At 57.5% G+C, this 19621-nt stretch overlaps 1 protein-coding gene across 15 annotated transcripts in view; it reads left to right on the forward strand.

Annotated features, from left to right (window-relative positions):
• The window catches only part of ARHGAP22 (Rho GTPase activating protein 22), a 225972-nt gene that overhangs the window by 191973 nt on the left and 14378 nt on the right, over positions 1-19621 (forward strand). For 9 of the 15 annotated variants that reach the window (XM_031015629.3, XM_004049379.5, XM_031015630.3 and 6 more), the window contains 6 exons: positions 3920-4127; positions 8707-8839; positions 9680-9753; positions 10417-10538; positions 12705-13584; positions 17234-17808. In XM_031015629.3, the coding sequence (XP_030871489.1) occupies positions 3920-4127; positions 8707-8839; positions 9680-9753; positions 10417-10538; positions 12705-13584; positions 17234-17462 (1646 nt within the window). In that variant the 3' untranslated portion in view covers positions 17463-17808. Of the gene's footprint in view, positions 1-3919; positions 4128-8706; positions 8840-9679; positions 9754-10416; positions 10539-12704; positions 13585-17233; positions 17809-19621 lie in introns of those variants that run through there. The other 6 variants (XM_055353905.2, XM_031015632.3, XM_063710097.1 and 3 more) reach the window with 5 other exon arrangements.

Genomic DNA, 19621 nt, shown 5'->3' on the forward strand with positions numbered 1-19621 from the left:
GCAAGCCCAGCATGTGGCTCTGGGCAGTTCAGCAACCCAGCAGAGGGGAGTGTCCTCAACGCTGTCTGGAGTAGTGGCAGGCAGAGCTGTGACAGAGGGGAGGGAAAGCTGAAGGGAAGATCTGGGGCAGCTCACGTAGGAGGGACTTCTGAGCTTTCTTCCAAGGGCTAGTAGGAAATTTGCCCAGACCGAAGAGGAAAGCGCTACCCAGGGAGAAGGCCCTACCCACTCACAGGCCCATGAAGGCAGACGGATTCATGCCACTCAAGCAGTGGGCAGAGCTGGAGGAAAGGGGAGGGAGGCAGGAGGCAGGCGGCAGGCACCGGGGCACTGCCAGGTCAGCCCCTCCCCTCATGGGACCCTCTCTCTGCCCATGGGCACTTCCTCCTGGATGCCCTCTGCCTGCTCATTTGAGGTCCTAGCAGAGGCCTCTGGTCCTGAGAGGTGTAGCTTCCCATTGCTACCTTTCCTACTCATCCTGGCCCCAGTGTCCTTGGGGGAAGTCTGTGCCCCAGAGGTCAAAGCAGAAGAGGTGAACGAATACCTGTCAGACCACATGAGCGGAGCATGGGCTAGGTTGGAAGTGAGAGGGGATGGTGGAGACTGCGGAGAAGTAGCAAGTGTGAGTCCTATCAAAAGGGCACAGATGCTACTGAGCTCTGCAGTTGTTGCTTTTTTTGGAACTCAGGCCTGGTGTCACCACATCTGGATTTTTTAAGAGAAGCTGGGAATCCAGATTTGTATATGAAATCTCTTGATTGTAAATAACTAATTTAAAAATGTTTCAAATATCATGTGAGCTAAACAGGCACATCTGTGGACCAGTGTGGCCCACTGTTAGGCATCAGATGTTGAGCTCTGACTGAGGTGAGAGACAGCAGGGGCTCAGTGTCACTGGACCAGCCCAGGCCACTCTTGGGATGGTGGAAAGGCCAGGATGCTGTCAGTGGTGGGCCCTGGAGCCTCCTCGGACTGGCTTCTCACAGCTGTCCCTGGCAGCTAGCAGGCCAAGCTTGCAGCAGGATCACCCCCTGTGCTCAAGGCTGATGAATGGCCCCTTGGGTCCCATTTCTGGGCAGGGGCGCCTGGTCTTGCCCACCAGGTCCCAGGTGGGAGCAGCTTTCCCTTCGTGTTAGTATTGCAACCTCCGCCTGTTGTCTGTTCGCATGACCCATGTTTTCAGGAACTGCTGGTGCTGGATTGGGGGATGCCTCACATAGGTATCTCCACACCACCATGGGTGCCAAGCAGCCATGTGGCTGAGTACATTCCCTATACCTGGAGCCAGACTGCCTGGGTTGGACCGTTGTCCCTGTCATGCATGCTGAGTGAACTTGGGCACATTCTTAAGCCCCCATGCCTCTCCGTTCAAACATCCTACAAACTGAACAGGCAAAAGTCAAGATAATGATGTTGATGGTTACAGTGATAGTGACAGTCCCTAAGTTATCAGATGGGTAGGATTAAATGTGCTGATGAGTGTAAAATGCTCAGAACAGCACCTGGCACCACAACACCGTGTGTAGCTACTTCGGCACTCTCCTCACACTCTGGTGCCCTCCCCCCACCCTGAAGTGTGCATACCCATGCACACACAAGCCCACATGCACACATATGCACATACGTTTATAAGCGCACATCCAGCACATGAGCACACACAAGCCCACACTACATGCACACATGTGCATACACACTTCTCCCTAAAGCATTGCTGGTATCCAGCAGGTGCAGCCCACGTGGGCATGTGTTCTCAAAGGAAGAGTCTTCACCTTTCAGGTTTTATACACTTTGTTTTTGGGTCAAGCAGGGTGAGGAGGAGCATTTACTGTGTTTTGCTCTGTGCCAGGCACTGTATCAGGGACCGATGTATCTTATTCCAAAATAGCCCCTGGGTGGGAAGCTAAGTAAGACAAATGGAGCCCCACTTTTAGCTGGCTCAGTGCCCAGGTCTCTGAGAAGTCCCAAGCCTGGACATGGAGCTTTGGCATCTTGCCCCTGGAACACCCTACAAGCCACCCTGCAGGGAAGGTCTCTGCACAGTGGGTGTGAATAATGTCAGACACTCCAAAGAGTCAGGCACTCACCTTGTAGAGCTTAGGGGCTGGCACAAGTCTGTTTCTCCAGTTACTGTGCCATGGTGTAGACAGCTTTATGGATCTCAACTCCTTCCCTTCTTTGCCTGGGCTGCCAGGAACCTCTTAGCCTAGTGATATATTTAGTTTTCATAGATTTTCTCAGAAGTTCCTCTGCCTCCTTCCTCTCTCCCTCTTTTCCTCATTTGGTGTCTTGTCATGTATTGTTTTAGATCATTCTCTCTCTGATTTCTTTTCTTTCTTTTTGCTAATGTTATTTAAGAGTAACATGCAGGAAAGCATACAAGTCATAAGTGTACAGTTCAGTGAATTTTCTCAAGAGGAACATAACTGGGTAAGCAGTGCTGGGGGAGAGACACAGTGTTACCAGGACCCCAGAAGCCTTTGAGCCCCTTCCAGTCACTGACCCACCAAGGGAACCATGTCCCGGCCTAACAGCACAGATAGGTTTGGCCTGTCTTTAACTTTACATACATGGAGTCATGCAGTGTGCACTCTGGGGTTTGGCTTCTTTTGTTTCTGATGATTTTTTTTTGTTTTCTAATTTTTAAAACATTTCATAAAATACTTAGCATAAAATTTCCTGTCTTCATTTTTAAAGCACACAGTTCAGCAGCATTACATTCATTTGAATTATCGTGCAACCATCAGCACTATCCATCTCCAGAACACTTTCCATCTTGCAAAGCTGAGACTCTGTGCCCATTCAGTTCTAACTTGCCATCTCCCCTGTCCCCAGCCCCTTGCAGCCACCATTCTACTTTCTGTCTCTGTGAATTTGAATACTCCAGGTTCTTCATATAAGGGGAATAACACAGTATTTGTCCTTTTGTGAATGATTTACTTCACATAATGTTCTCAGGTTCACCCATATTGTATCACTTGTCTGAATTTCCCTCCTTTTTAAGGGAATTCAGCCTTAAGGCTGAATCAAGTTCTACTGTATGCAAATACCACGTCTTGGTTCTCTATTCATTCATTGATGGACACATGGCTTGCTTCCGCATTTCAGCTACTGTGAATAATGCTGCTGTGAACATGGGTGTGCAAGTATCTCTTTGAGACCTTGCTTTTTAATTCTTTTAGGTATATACCCAGGGGAGGGATTATTGGTAATTCTGGTTTTAATTTTTTGAGGAACTGCCATACTGTATTCCACAGCAACTACACCATCTTATCATCCTGCCAGCAGTGCACAAGGAAGGGTTCCAGTTTGTCCACATCCTTGCCAACACTTGTTACTATCTGATCTTTTGATAGTAGCCATCCTAGTGGGTGTGAGGTGGTATCAGATAGTGGTATGGATTTGCATTTTCCTAATAATGATTGATGCTGAGTCACGACTATGGTTTTCACATTACTATGTCATCTGTCTTGTCCAGTGAGCTGTGCCTCATTTATTCTCATTGCTGCACTGTGTTCCATGGTAAGAATAGAACACAGGAGATCTGCTGTTGATGGGCACTGGATGGCTTCTCATTTGGAATGACTTTAAAACCAATCAATGACAGGCATAGTGCACGCTCCCAAGGGCCATTTGCTCCTGGCTTGGGCAAGCTCCATGGCCAGGTCACACCACCATTTCACTGCTCCCTCCTGCTGTCTGTCCACAGGCAGCCCAGGGCCCAGCCTCCTGGTGTGCATCCTCCCAGCATGTGTCCGGGCGGCCAGGGCACAGCCTTCTGGTATGCATCCTCCCAGTGTGTAATTTGCTTCCTGAGGAGGAGCCACCTTTAGCCCTAACAGTGTGCCTGCCCTCCATTGTCCTGAGCACCCAACACTGAGCTGGGTGGTGGAGGGTGTGACTAGCTCCTCTCTGTGCTCAGGGATCTTTGGGCAGCGCCTAGAGGAAACAGTCCACCACGAGCGGAAGTATGGCCCCCGCCTGGCGCCCCTGCTGGTGGAGCAGTGTGTGGACTTCATCCGGGAGCGCGGGCTCACTGAGGAGGGGCTGTTCCGCATGCCGGGCCAGGCCAACCTGGTGAGGGACCTGCAGGATTCCTTCGACTGTGGGGAGAAGCCACTGTTTGACAGGTGAGCTTGTGATCGGGGGTAAGGTGGAGCCATTTGTCCATTCCTCCTGCAGGGGCTCCTGCCCAGGACACCAGCTCCAGTGGGCAGGGGTGGGCTGGCGACAGGATGGTGGACCAGCCCTCCTAGTGGGCATAGTGTAGGGCACACCCTCACTCCACCAGCCCGGGGTCCCCTCTCAGGATGGATGCCTGCCATGCACGAGGCCAGCTCACATCCACACAGCCTGCCTCCCCTGCACATGCTAATAAACCTGACCCAGGCAGGAAGAAAAGGACCTCTGCTGGCTCCCATGTGAGGACAGACCAGGTGCAGCTGCATCCGGGACCCCAGGCCTTCTGCGGGGTCCGTCTCTTGGCCGTGCTTCCTCCGGTGACCTACCCCCAGGCTCTATCAATGGCAAGATGGCACAGCAGCTCGGCTCCCCTCCTTTTGGGTTCTGGGGACAGGAGAGCGAGTCTCCTCCATCTGCTCTGGGGCCAGGGCCATGTCCATCCTACCCATCATGGGGGCTTACCCAGGCCCTGGATGCCCCTGGGTGGAGCCAACTATACCCCCCAGCCTAGGGCCGTTTGGGGATTCTGTTTCCCCTGACAGTGCCCCCACCCATTATGGGGCAGTTTTTTCATAGAGTTCTCTCTACATCAAGAAGAACTACCCTCCATGGGGCTTATGCCCTGTCTTCTTGGATCTGCCCCAGGATGGGCCCACCAGGACCTGCAGGCAGCCCTGGCCTCCAAGGGCTTCTCCTCTGGGGGCAGAACACTCAGCCCCTCAGCTCTTTCCCAGGCCCGTCACTGCAGCCAGGGGAGGGTGTCAGCTCCTCTCCTTAGATGTGGAGTCCAGGACTGACCACTGTTCCCTAGCGGTGCTCCACCCAGGGAGGTACAGGGGACCCTTCCTCTGGAGCTTTGTGAAGCTCCATCCCAGTGTTGACGCTCAGTGAGCTTGTCGTCCATTCTGAACCTCAGCCAGCCAGGCCTCTTCCATCCTGTGTCTCAGCGTTAGGGTTGCAGATTGCTTCAAATAATGTCACTTGGGTAAGGCCTGGGAACCGAGACTTTTGGAAGCTCCCCAGGATCAGATGCTCTGCCCTAGTGCCTGATGCTACCTGAGGGGCTTCTGCAGACACAGATCAGACCTTGCCACTCCCCTACTCAAACTCTGCTGGGGCTCCCTGGAGTGGCACAGGCCGTCCGCGCCTCACCCACCCTGCCAAGCTTCTCCCATCCTGCTGGGGAAGTCTCCACCTGGGCACACCTGCTCTCCCAAGGTGTGGTTCCTGGCATGCTCAGCCTCCTTTCTCCACCTGGCCTACCTGCTGAAGCCCCCTTGAGAGGCAGCTGGGCACCCTAGGGTGGGTTCCATGCAGACCTGACTCTCGGCCTCCCAGCAGCCTGGGGCAGCCTTCCCTGTGTCTTGGAGGCCCTCCCCTGTCTGCCTTCTCCCTCTCTGGCTGCTTCTACCCTGCTTCTGGAATTGTGTCAGGAGGGCCATCTCCATGGTGGGCATGTTGGCCTTGTCCCTCCACCCCCATCTCAGCAGTGACCCCCATACTGCCACGGTGGCCCTGGGCTTTGGTTTCCTCTCCCTTTAGAAACTCCTCCTGGGGTATCTGAGGCCATCCTTCCCTCTTTCTGCCATTTCCATGGCAGCTCCTCTGGCTCTGCAGCTGTACCCACAGAGGGGCCCTCCCCACCCACCCCTGAGGGAGGCCCCCCTTCCCACCCAACCCCAACAGAAGGTCCCCCCTCCCTACCCACCCCCAACAGAGGGTCCCCTCCTCACCCACTTCCAACAGAGGGTCCCGGGATGGAGCTCTCTCCCCAAGGCCATAGCCTGCCTGCCTGCTGGGGTGTTGGCTTCTGTCCTGGCCCCTTCCGCAGGAAGCCCCCTCCTCACTTTCCTGCTCATCTCTATAAGAAGGTCCCCTTTAGCCCCAGGTCCTGGGCTTCTCTTCCGCTAAAGCCTCACCAGGCCTGGAAGCCTCAGTGCCTGGAGCTGTCCCATACTTGCCCCTTCCCAGCACAGTGTCCTCTGGGCACTGGGCTGTCCGTCTCCCGGGTTGCCACTCTGCTGCTGAGCTCTGAGGACAGCCTCCTGTGGGCCGGAGCCTAGGGCTGCATGGACTCCTGGCCGCCAGGCTCTCCTTACTCCCTCAGCTGCTATCCTTTGAGGGAGGGAGCACTGGGAGGCCTAGGGGTGGAGGGGCACCCACATGCATTAGAAATTCTAAGGGGGGTGGGTCTTGACAGATAACAAGTGAACACCAGGGACACCAGTCCCGGGCCTAGTGGTAGGGAACCTCCCAGGGTGCTGCAGATGGCAGGGCTGGGCTGCTCAGGGAGGAGCCCTGCGGACACCCAGGTGGGGTGAAGCAGGCGGCCCGGCTGGGGGGCAGGTCGAGGAAGTGGGGCTGGGTGATGAGAAATGGACTGTAGGGGAGTGAGGCGAGTCAGGGCCAGGCTGGAGGCATGGCGTATTCTGCATAGATGCCGGTATTGGCGTGGGCGGGGGGTTCCCTGGGTACAGAGAGGTGACGAGGAACCTGCAGATGGAGGGTCACCTTGCTGTGGGCTGCACTGACCACCAGGGCCGGTTTGCCCCCAGGGCAGGCACCTCGTCCCCTGACCAGCTGCTGCCCTTTCTGTCCCACCCCTGCCCCCACCCTCCGCCTGCGCTAATGTCGCCGCGTGCTGGGAGGCCCACAGGCTGGGGAGGCGCCCACAGGGCCACGGGCTGTACAGAGTTCTCCTTGGGTGCTTGTTGGAGGGGGGAAGGGAACAGCAGTTTAGGGAAAAGTCTCGAGAAAAGGCCTGGTGACAGCTGTTGGAGGAAAGGCACTGCAGTGGGGAAGGAGGGAGGGAGGGAGGGAGGGACGAGGAAAGGAAGTAAGAGCTCAGGTGCTGAGCGGATAGGGGGTCAGGCAGGGCCAAGCAGCAGGACCCTGCGGGACAGGGATGCAGCCGGGCAGGTCTGCAGAGGAGGGGTGGCTCTGTGTCCACTCACCCAGGGCAGAAATGCTCCCATCCCCCCAGCTGCAGAAAAGGGGAAGACATACGGGCTGGCTGCCAACCACACTTCCCTGCCTCCTGCCCTTCCCCCAGTCTCTTGCGCTCCACTCAGGCTGCCACTGAAGCCACGGGCTCCCAGTGGGGAAGGGGCCGCTGGGCTCAAGCCTGGGTACCCGGGGCAGTTTGGCCAGGAACATGGCCCGGGAGAAGGCCGAGGAGGGTGTGATAGCAGCATGCCTGGCTGGAGAAGGAAGGAGGGTGGGATGGGGGCTGCCTGGATCCAGCCAGTCACTGAGTCTCAGGCAAGAGTCACTGAGCCTCAGATAAGGAGGGGCCCCAGGTATATGGATTTGGGGTGCATATGGATACATGGAACCCCAGAATCCCAAATGTCAGAGCCAGAAGGTATTTATCTCAGTGAGCCTAGCCTGGGATTCATCCCGGGTCAGGTGATAGCATAATGGCACAGCCACAGTCTCCTGGCCCCGTCTCATCTTTCCTGAGGGAAATGCAGCCCAGGGTTTAAGTCCATGGTTCTAGACAAGCAGATGAACAACCTGGGGCCCATATACGGCTTGGAATGCAAGCTCGGAGGAGATGCCAAGGCTCTCGTTTAGGACCTGAACTGCAGACCCCACACAGGACCCAGGGAAGGACTATGCCAGGCCCATTGCCACCACCATCCACAACTGGTCTACTTCTGCCTTGGCAGCTCCGAGCCAGAGCAGGAGACTAAGGCCTGGAGTGGACTCCTGGGGCACTGAAGAGGGGGTGATGAGCTTAGAAGCCTAGGTGTCACCATTGTGGACAGGAAGAGAGGAAAGGGCCTGACCTCCGACCTGCTCCTGCTGTTGGTCCCCGGATACCTGCTCCCCAACAAGGAGCCAGCAGCCCTGCATTGTGGGCACCTTTGATGCAGCTCCTCCCACTCCAGCCAAAGTCAAGTGCAGCGGAGAGGGCAAGCTCGGGCTGGGGGTTGGCAGCACCTATGGAGGGCCTGCAGGATAGCTGTTCCTACCGCAGAGCAGGCAGCTCCCACATCGTCTTGCAGGGGACCTTGGGATGGCCACCAGGCCTGTGGAAGGGGCTCCCTGGCCCATGTCCCAGGGCCCTCCCCTGTGCAACCTGACCTGCATCACACTTGATTCCTCTGGCCCAGGGCAGCTGCTAGGGTGGAGCAGCTGTGCCCTGCAGGGCCCTGTGGCTTCACAGTCCCTGGGTCCTACGCAGTCTACGCAGGACAGGAGCAGGTTCTGGACGGACTGACACAGACATGAGACTCAGGGATTCTGAGCAGGTGCCTAGGCATGATGGGTGGTCCCTGAGCTGGAGCTCCTGGCCATGGATACTTAGTCGTCCCTGCCCCAGCTCTATCCACTGCTCCCAGAAGCAGCACTGGCCTTTCCTTGACCAGGGCAGCTGGCCGCAGATGCAGCCCCCAGTGCGCCCAAGAATGCACCTGAGACCAAAGGCTGCCCCTTGGCGTCAGGGTGTACCAGTCACCCCTGAAGTCCCCTGGCATCCCAACCTCACACACCTGTCCTCTTCCCCCCCCCCCCCCCCCACAGCACAACAGACGTGCACACGGTGGCCTCCCTGCTGAAGCTGTACCTGCGGGAGCTCCCCGAGCCCGTGGTCCCCTTCGCCAGGTACGAGGACTTCCTCAGCTGCGCCCAGCTGCTCACCAAGGACGAGGGGGAGGTCAGTGGCTCCTGGGGATAGCTCCTGGGAGATGGGCTGGCTGGGTGGCAGCCTGTAGACTCAGGACACAGACTCTGACTTTTCATGAATTTTCATGGCACATGGATCCTGTGGAGGCCTGCTGTGTTGGGGGTGTGGTGGGGGCCTGGAGCATCCTGCTTGGGTGGGGGAGGGGCCAGGGCATCCTGCTCAGGTCGGGGAGGGCTGGGGAATCCTGCTGTCTGGAGCCATACCTGTCTGCGGCCTTGGTCCCTGGGAGGGGTGGGTCCGGTGTGCCCAGCTCTGGCTGTCACACCAGTAGGTGCTCACACTCCCCACACCCGACTCAGGCCACTCAGGCCCGTCACAGGCTCAGAAACAGGGACATCTTTTATTTATATCTTGCTTCCTTCCCAAAAGAATTTGAGCTGGCTCCCAGGACAGATGAGCCAGCCCTCCCGTCCCCACCCGTGCAGGTGCTGGTCTGCAGCCCCAGGTGGCTCAGGGCCAGGGAAGGACTGTTTGCCTTCCCTGCGGCCATGTGGGAGATGAGGGCTCATTATCTGGCAAATATTTGTGTCTTGATAAGTGAGCTGAGTGCTGGCCCTGACATTCCTCCACGGGCCCTGTAGAGGCTCACCCCTCACACCAGCTCCTTGGAAGCAAGTTAGCTTCCCAGGAGGTCACAGCTGGGCCCTGGCCACTCCTTGAGGGGAGGTGGAGGTGGTGGAGCCCTCTGGTCTGTTGGGGCTGGGCTGCCGTAGCCCCCACCTCCCTTCTCTTTGCCCACCCCTCCTCGCAGTCAGAGAACAGTCAGGGCCCTCATTGCCGGTGTTTGAAATTCTGTTCTTCATTCCTAAGGGCACTCTGGAGTTGGCTAAACAAGTGAGCAACCTTCCTCAGGCAAATTACAACCTGCTCAGATACATCTGCAAGTAAGCGGCTTGGCAGGAGGGAACCACACTTTCCTGCACTGGCTCCACGCTCCCCCAACCCCACAGCAAGACACGTAACTCTTCCTTGTCAGAGGGGGGCCCGGGTCATTCCCCACCCTGCACAGCCTCAACCCAGTGTGGACGAAGCAGGGAGTGGGAAAGCACAGACCCTGAGTTCACGAAGCTTACAGTCCCATGGGAGCAGCTGGTTTTAAACAGACCTGGGTAGATAATTCCAGAAGGGACATACCCTCTGTCCCTCCTGGGTGCCTCTTGCCATCCTGTCCCCCCTGGCATCTGCCCATTGACCCCAACCCTTCATGTATCCCCATCCTAGACACTGAGAAAGGGAATGCAGGGGCAGCGCTGACTGGGGTCTGGGACTTCCCAGAATTTGTGCCCACTACAATGTGCAGAGTCTTGTCCTCCTTTCACACAAATAGCGGTGGGCCCTTGTCCCAGTGACCTTTACTTCTGATGGCCCTCTTGGGCCCCAGGGGAAGCCTTCCCTCATCGAGCCTGGCAGAGGCAGGCTACACCCAGTGGGCAAAAGCCCACAGGCAGCAGGGCTCAGCAGGGGTGTGGCGGTGCGTCCAGGCCACGCACAGGAGACTGGGCATCACAACTTGCTTCTTTGATGACTGCTGCTTCCTTACTTTGCAGGTTTCTGGATGAAGTTCAGGCATACTCAAATGTCAACAAGATGAGTGTCCAGAATCTGGCAACCGTTTTTGGACCTAACATTCTGCGGCCACAGGTAGAGGACCCAGTAACCATCATGGAAGGTAAGTGGGAGGTGTACCTGGTGGCCCTGGGTGCTGCCGGGGTCTGGGCTCATCTTGGTCCGGGGCAAGTCCTTGGAACCATCCCAGCCCAGGGCCAGGCCAGCAGGAGGGGTGGCTCAGGTGGCACATCTCCATCTCTGGGGACTTGGCAGGAACTTCTGCAGACCTCACCCCCACCCCCGACCCCCATGAGGTCCAGCTATAAGATAAAAAAGGAACTTTGCCCTGCGGTGGGCAGCAGCAGGTCACTGGGTGCAATTAGAATAGCCAGGGGTTTCTGTGGATGGAAGAGGCTGGAGGGATGGGAGAGGTCAGCACTTTTGCCCTTGAACACAGACATGTTTGCTTTTCTTTTACAATTAAGCAATTGTCATAGGTTCCTGGATGTCAGCTTTGCAAACCCTGGAGAATTTCTCTATGACAAATAACAATAAGTGATTAAAAATAGCAGCAACAGCAGCCGCTTTCAGTAAGCTTCTACCAAGTGCTTTGTTTGTATCATCTCATTTCAGGCTTTACAACCAGCCTGTGCTGTGGTGATCGCCCCCACTTTACAGATGAGGAAACTGAGGCCAGGAGAGGCGAGGGGACTCACCAGAGGCCAGTCAGCCAGACTTAGCAAAGGGCACAGGTGTAGGCTGCCATAGAAAAGAGAGCCCACCTCATAGGGCCCATGGAACACTGTCCCCAGTGGAGTATGCATGAGAGACGTGCTGCTCAGACAGGAAGCCCACAGCTGAGGCTGTTCTTGCCCTTATCCCATGTTGAGGGACGTGGCGGAGTGCTTTTGCTCAAGTCCGCACTTTGGTCAGCCCTGGCTGGGTCTCCCACCCCAGGGCCCCTTGAGGCCAGGAAAACACAAGCTCCTACCTGCCTGGTGGTACAGATGCTTGAGGGAGGAGGCCTGCCCTGCCTGCTTCGTGGAGTTCCTGCTTCACCTAGGTTCTTGGCCTCAGAATTCCTTCCTTGACTTCTTCCAGGATTCCTAGTCAACTTCAGTGGGAGAGTCCACCCTGGCACTCAGCCCTCCCTCCTACCTGGGGGACCTCCTAGTGTCTGGCCTTTGTGGTGAGGGTGGCAGGAGGGAATGAGGCAGCTGGGTAGATGCCCTGGTCCTTCCTGCACTGCCCACCTCCGCTGCGGGACCCCACCCCACCACCGTAGGAACTGAGTCCCCAGGACTGGGGGCTGCATCTCAGGGGCCTTGGCCTAGACACGGGGGATTGTGTGTGTGCAAGATTATATGTATGTGGGATTCTGGGGGGTGAGCAGGGTGCACTATGTGTGCAATTGTGTATGGGGGAATTTGGGGAGGCTGCGGAGAGTGCATTGTGTGTGCAATTGTGTGTGGCGGATTTTGGGGAGTGGGTGGGGTTCATTGTGCGATTGTGTATGGGGGAATTTGGGGAGGCTGGGTAGGGGATTTGTGTGTTCACTTTGTGTGTAGGGGCTTTGGGGAACTGGGCAGAGTGCATTGTGTGTGTAATTTTATGTGTGTGGGATTTTCGGGAGTGGGCATTGTATGTGCGATTGTGTGTTGGGGGATTTGGGGAGGCTGGGTGGGTGCATTGTCCAGTTGTATGTGTGTGTGGGACTTTGGGGGTGGATGGGGTGCATTGTACGTGTGATTGTGGGGGGTATTTTAGGGGGTGGGCGGGGTGCACTGTGTGTGCAATTGTATGTGTGTGCCCCCACACAGGAAAGATGGCTCTATTCCCTGTCCCAGAGCCCTATGCTCCCAGAGTGTGGACATTCAGGCATGGCAGTTGTCAGCAGCACAGAGGGGTGACATGGGGCAGTCGAGAGAGTTCTGGCATCTCAGGTCCCAGGTTCCAGTTCCAACCTGTCACCTGCTCACCGTGCAGCCTTGGTGCCTGCTTCCTCACCCCACCCCAGCTGGAGGGCGTGAGCGCAGGCACAGTGCTTCCTCCCTGCTTGCGGCTCTGTGCCTGAGGAAGGCGGTTCCGCGGCCCCATCCTGCTGTCCTGCCTGGAGTTGGAGGGTGTGTGGTCCTTTCTTCTGGGCGGATGAAGGCTCCCTTGAGGGGCGGCCTGGCTCTGGGGACAGGGCCAGCTCCCACGAAGCTGCAGCTTCTCCATGACTGGCAGAGCGAGCCTGGGCCGAGTGGCTGGCAGCAAGGCCCTTCTCCGCCTCTCTTCCCGGCAGGCACTTCCCTCGTCCAGCACCTGATGACCGTCCTCATCCGCAAACACAGCCAGCTCTTCACGGCACCGGTCCCGGAAGGGCCCACCTCCCCCCGCGGGGGTCTGCAATGCGCAGTGGGGTGGGGCTCCGAGGAGGTCACCAGGGACAGCCAAGGAGAGCCCGGCGGCCCCGGTCTGCCCGCGCACAGGACCTCTTCCCTGGACGGGGCGGCCGTGGCGGTGCTCTCCAGAACAGCCCCCACGGGGCCGGGGAGCCGGTGCAGCCCTGGGAAGAAGGTGCAGACCCTGCCCAGTTGGAAGTCCTCCTTCCGGCAGCCGAGGTCCCTATCGGGAAGCCCGAAGGGGGGCGGCTCATCCCTGGAGGTGCCCATCATCTCCTCCGGCGGGAACTGGCTTATGAACGGGCTGTCCTCCCTGCGCGGACACCGCCGGGCCTCGTCGGGAGACCGGCTCAAGGACTCGGGCTCCGTGCAGAGACTCTCCACCTACGACAATGTGCCCGCGCCGGGCCTGGTCCCCGGCATACCCAGTGTGGCCAGCATGGCGTGGTCCGGGGCCTCGTCCAGCGAGTCGTCGGTGGGGGGCTCACTCAGCAGCTGCACGGCCTGCCGCGCCAGCGACTCGTCTGCCCGCAGTTCCCTGCACACCGACTGGGCCCTGGAGCCCTCCCCGCTCCCCAGCAGCAGCGAGGACCCCAAGTCCCTGGACCTGGACCACAGCATGGACGAGGCAGGCGCGGGTGCCAGCAACAGCGAGCCCAGCGAGCCGGACAGCCCCACCCGGGAGCACGCGCGCCGCTCCGAGGCCTTACAGGGGCTGGTCACTGAGCTCAGGGCCGAGCTGTGCCGCCAGCGGACTGAGTACGAGAGGAGTGTGAAAAGGTAACTTGCTGCCCTGTGGAGCCTCCTGTGACGGGGCGGAGCCTGCAGGGAGAGCTGTGCTCTTGGCACATGGGCGTCGGCCCCTAACCTCTGGGCCGCTGGCCCTGGAAGCCAGCCTCAGAGAGGGGAATCCTAGCTCTGGGAAAGCCCTGGGACTGGCTGACTTGGCACACAGTCAGTCTGGCACGCAGTCAGTCTGGCACGCAGTCAGCGCTGCAGAGGCCTGCTGACTCCACGCGAGTGGGAATGCCTGCCCAGCCTGCCGGGGACCTTTGCTGCAGGGGTGGAAACAGAGTCAATGTGCAGTCTGCAGCCAGGGAGGGGGCGGCCCCTGGAGGCAGGTCCCAGGCCTGTCCCAGTACAAGGGCTCATAGCCTGGATGCTGAGTGCCAGGAAGTGCCCAGGCCCCAGGTCAGCCAGGCTGGAAGTGAGGACCCCTTCCTTGATGGGATCAGAATCCAGTTTCCCTGCTGAACCAAGCCCTCGTGCCCGCCCTTGTCACAGGATGGTTGTGCTGCACCCTGAGGCTTACAGTCTCACTAACAGAGGGCCAGAGTTCCACCCTCCCATGAGGACCGGGGTTGCCCTCTGCAGTGAGGAACCTCCGCTCCTGGAGACCAGGTTCTCCAGCGCAGGGAGTTTCCCTCAGCATCTCAGACTCCTTGGCCCCTCTGGCTGCAGGTCCCCGTTAGCTGGCCGACCTGTTCACCTGGGTCCCACCCACTAGCAGGGAATTCCTTTATCCATTAGAGGCAGTGGATGGAGATGGAAGGCATTCCTGCTGCCCACTCTGAGCCTGTGATTTCCACTGGGAGCTGGAATGGCAGCCCTTGCCCTTTTGCTCTGCTGACAGCTGTTCCCTGGGTGATGGAGAGTGCCAGGCATGTACAGGCACCATGTCTGCAAAAGGAAGAGAAGGAGAGGGACCTTGAGGGCAGAGGCCTCTGCCATGGGGGAAGTCACAGCAGGCAGTGCCTGAGCCAGGGCTGGAAGGACCCATAGGATGGAGCCGAGAAAGGAAATAGCATCAGTAGAACCCAAGGGCCTCCAGAAATATAGTAGAAGATGCTATCTGCTGCAGATGAGCTCACAGACCAAACTACAGGGTACGTGGGAACTCTTACCATACAGAAGGCTGTCCATGCAGAAGGCTGGGCTGGACCAGCTGCGCCAGTTGTGTGCTGAGTGCCTGGAGCTCCTCTGGCCTGCTCTGAGGCCTGGTTTCTCAAGGGAGATGCAGGGCTGTTGGACTCCGGGTCAGACTACTTGGATTCTAGTCCCAGCTCCACCAGGGATTGGCTGAGTGTCCGTGGCAGGATCTTTGGGCCCCAGTGACCTCACCCATTTGTCCTGAGTATTAAGTGACTCACAGTGGATGAGAGCGCTCGGGAAACTTTGCTGCTCGCATTGACTCCTGCCTGCTGGCTGGAGGTAAGATGAGGTTCCCAGAGGAAAAGGGACAGCAGTGGTAGCCCTTGTGGAGGGACCGTACTCGCTAGCAGAGTGGTCTGGGTCATTGTCTTGGTTAGAGGGAGGGTCTAGAGTGAGGAAGGTCTCTGAGCACAGGAAGGAAGGCGAGGGCATTAGCACCTGTCCCGTCCAGCAGGTGATTGGGGAATGTGTGTCCTGTTCTCTGGAAGTATGGGCCATCAGGTGGGGGGTGGGGTGAGGCTGGCCTTGTCCTGGGTCCCAGGACTCTGGTCAGAGCCCCTCCCCAGGGCCCTGCTGGGAAGTCAGCCTTCCTTCGTGCATTCCCAAAAGAGAACCTGTTTTCTGTGAAGTACCAGATGCTGTGCAGGTGGCCACAGTTGGGGTGAAAACTGATCAAAATCTCTGTCCCCATTCTTATTTGGGTTGCAGGGAGACAAAGACCATAAGCACGATACATTTTTAAAAATACACGGTGTGTTAGAAGGGAGATGAAGGAGGGGAACATAGAGCAGCATGGAGGGGAGCGGAGAGGAGCCTCAGGGTAGAAGGTTGGAGGGCCCTGGGAAGGAGACCCCAGAACTGCAGCCAGCACTGACCCCAAGACCCCTGTAGGCGGGGAGAGTCAGGGGCTGGGGACTGGAGATGTGTGGGGAGGGGGCAATGGGTGGGGCCTTTTGGCCTGGGCAATGCTCTGGTTTTTCGTGGAGTGAGATGAGAATGAAGTGAGAAGCCGATGGAGGGTCTTGGCACATTGGGCACTTTGACAGGTGCACCTGGGTGCCATGCCAAGCAGAGCTTGCCAGGGGACAAGGGCAGAACAGACCAGTTAAGAGGTGTGGGGGTCTAGGCCTGACCTCTGGGGGGTGTGGCCCTATGGGGCAGCAGGTGGAGGTGGGGGAAGCGGCCAGGTGCTGAGCATATTTTGAAGGTAGAGCCAAAAGGTTTTGCTAACTGATCAGATATGGGACCAAGAAAAAGAATGGACTTAGGGGAGGACATCATTGTTCAGCTGAGCAGCTGAGGGAAGGTGTTCACCAAGAGTGCACCAGGGCTGCGGAAGAGTGGTCTGGAGATGAGGGTCAGGACCCTTTAAGTCAGAGATGCTGATGAAATGGTGCAGGGTCATCAGCGTGTAGTTGGGGCTTGGAGTCTTGAGCCTGACAGAGAAGGAAGAGGGGAGGTCCAGGCCCGAGCCAGGGGCAGCAGTGGGGAGGTGGGTGGCTTCTCTCTGACAGCTGTCTGTGCTCCTGGTAGGGAGGGCTCAGGCTGTGCTTCAAGCTCAGTGATGAGGATGGAGGCTTCGTTTTGGTGGGTTGAGGAATCCGTGTTTATTCATCATGCACCACGTACCAGGTGCTGTGCTGGCCCCTGGCATGTTCCAGTCCATGGTTACCAGTGCTCTGAGGAGCAGTTACCCTCTGCATTTCACTGTGGCTTGTGTCCTGTCCACAGCCATGTGGCTCAGAGGTCACCAGGCTGGGCATTAAAATCCAGCATATGTTCCCAGGGGCTGGGCTCAGGTGTGTCCCTTCGGAAAGACAGAAACTGGTTGTCTGGTCAAAAAGACGGCCATGCCAACCTTGGCACACTGCGGCATGAGCCTGCATGGAAGCGTGTGGTATAGGCTCTGGTGGCACAGAGGAGCACCATTGTGACCTGCTGGGGAGGAACACAGGAAGTAGCATCATGGAGGGGGCGCTTGAGCTGAACATGACGGGCGAGCAGGAATGGAAGTGACTACCCCACAGGATCTTCTGTGGTCACCACGTGTGGCTGGATCATGGGGACAGTGTGGGGAGCTGCAGGGAGCTGTGGGAGGGGAGGCCACAGCACAGGAGCAAAGGCCAGGGGACAGTCCGACTCCCAACCCTCCCCATGCAGGGGCCTGTACTGTTCCTACCAGCTGGCAGGGATCCCATACTGTACTGGAGGGGCAAATGCGGACCCAGGGAGGCACCGAAGGCGTGGATCCTTGTGTTGGCATTTCGGGATCACAGGCCCAGAGGAGCTAGGGGAGCTATGGGAGCTATGGCAGGGGGCAATTTGCTCATGGGTGAAGTACTGGGGTTCTTGTGAGGAGCAGATGAGCCAGGGTTTCCTCCTGCCGCCATGGCTTGGCCTGACCCCTCAACCCACAGTGAGCACAAGCATGGTATACCCATGGGACAGTGAACCTGGCCCGCAGAGTCTCAAACAGCATCTCTCCTTGACTTTTCAGAATCGAAGAAGGGAGTGCTGACCTGAGAAACCGAATGTCCCGGTTAGAAGAAGAACTGGACCAGGAAAAGAAAAAATACATCATGCTGGAAATAAAGCTGCGGAACTCTGAACGGGCGCGGGAGGACGCGGAGAGGAGGAACCAGCTGTTGCAGAGGGAAATGGAGGAGTTTTTTTCGACCCTAGGAAGCTTGACTGTTGGGGCAAAAGGTGCCAGGGCCCCAAAGTAAAAGGAATGGCAGAGCTCACTTCTGTACCACGTCTGCTGGTCTCCAGCCATGTATGGAGTCAGAAGCGTCTGTATCTCTGGAGCAGCCAGGCGCTCTGGAGCCAGCTGGAGAGAGAGAGATCCTGATACCTCTGTGGGGACTGTTGGGACCCCACACACTCCAGGTGGGATCAGATGCTGCTCCAACCATGCAGCTCCTGGTGAGGGTCAGAAGGGGATGGTACCAAGAGTAGCGCTTGGCCCTTACCCAGGAAATGTCCTTCATGGCCACAGAAATGGAGGGCACCCAGGATCCAGGCAGCCACCGGGAACAGTCAGCTTTCTTTATTAAATGTGCTCACAAAGCATGGTGCCTTGTTACCTGGCTCATTTTTCATGCCACTCAGTACAGGGCACAATACAGGACCACTCCTGTTTCTCCAAGGGCTAGGAGCCCCCTGAGGTATGCCCCTGGGTGGAATAGCACAGGCATTGTGAAGTGGGATGTGAAGCCCCCCTAGGGGCAGCAGCCTTGTGCTTTCAGCTGTCTCGTCTGCATGTTCCAGGTGGGATGCCTTTCTTTACTCCCCCCGCCCCCTAGCCATCTGGACCTCTGCAGCTAGTTTCTGTCTTGGGAGGTCCCCTGGGCTTTCCACCATGGCCCTAGCTCTGCTCCAGGGCCAGAGCCTGAGTGGGCACCCAGCACAGATGCTGTGCTTGGGCGAGGTGTGGGCAAGCGTGGCCACTCTACAGGAGGGCTGAGCCAAGGCCATGGGAAGCGTCTGTTCACCGTACTCCAGGTGCCCATGCCTCACTCTGGGCGCGCCTGCCCAGCTCCCTTCCAGCCCCCCTTCCCTGCTGTTCACCCCCCTCCTCTGGCTTATCCACAGACTTGAAGGCTCCATTAGGGCAAATCCCTCCAGAAAGCCTTTCCCACCCACAGGGCACTCAGGCCAGGCCCAGCTGGAGCTCCTGGACTGTGCTTCAGGAGGCAGCACAGCAGCACCTCTGGGCCCAGCAGTGTCAGACCGCTGTCTTCACCTGCTCCCCTCACGGTGTCCTGATGTGTGGCTGGCCCCTCGCTGCCCCTGAGCAGTAACCTGCAGGGGTTTGTTCAGGCAGCAGTGGTCACCAGAGCGCCCAGTTTCTGACCACAGCCTCTAGAAATGTCACTCAGGCCCAACGAGCTCCATCTAGAGTCAGGTATAAATGTTGCCCACATCTGATGCTTTAAATGCCAGGGGCTCAGTGCTCCCAGGAAATGCTGGCTTCCTACCAGGAAGGCAGGCCCGCAGGGCCAGGCAGGGCAGCTTCCACAGTGTGGCCAGCTACCCATTGTCTCCAGGCAGCTACCAGGGGCTCGTCCACCAGGAGGCAGGCACCTGCTCAGGGCCCTCAGCAGCATCAAGGTCTGGATGCCGGAGCTCAGGAGGGGCTGGGGAGAGTGGCGTCTGTCTTTGCTCGGCCACTGACACGCGAGCCAGCTGTCTGGGTGATGGGATTTTTCCCTGGGGTTGAGATGCTACCCTCCCCTCTATTCAAGGAGAGAGAAGAGAATACGAGGTGACTTTGAGTCCTCACAGCAACGCAGTGAAGTAGAAAATTGGCCCTATTATCCATATTCAGAGGAGAAACGGAGGCTTGGAGAAATTGGGTGGGAACAGCAGTGCGTCCTGATGACCCTGTTGAGTTTTCTCGCCACAGCCATGGAATTCTGCTGATTTTGACCTGGAGAGAAAATGCCACCAGGCTATCAAAGGAGCAGAGGAGACTGAAATGGGTTTCCCATGATGAAAGGAAGCTTGTCTGTCTGTCTCAACCATTAATCCTGGCAAAGGCTTAGTTAGGCTCCTGCCGAGTCCCCAGTAGGGACAGGAGCTCATGAATGCCTGAGCCACATCTGCCACCTGTTGGCTAAGTAGGATCTGCAAATGGCATTCTTATCTCAAAATGAATTGGCATGATTATTCAGTTCTGTTCTCCAATCTCTGTGTAACCAGCACTGGGCATCTTATCTGTAAAACATCTGACTTGACTGTCAGGCACACTGAGTGACAGAGGCTGACCTGTCGCGGGGGCTCTAGTATCCCCACCACTACCCACTTCTCTCAATTGAGTTACATTTGCTGAACCTGGTCCCAAACTGACAGATTCCCATTGTACTTGTTATTGTAATTACAT

The sequence above is a fragment of the Gorilla gorilla genome, chromosome 8 (assembly GCF_029281585.2).
Source record: "Gorilla gorilla gorilla isolate KB3781 chromosome 8, NHGRI_mGorGor1-v2.1_pri, whole genome shotgun sequence".
NCBI classification, from domain to species: Eukaryota; Metazoa; Chordata; class Mammalia; order Primates; family Hominidae; genus Gorilla; species Gorilla gorilla.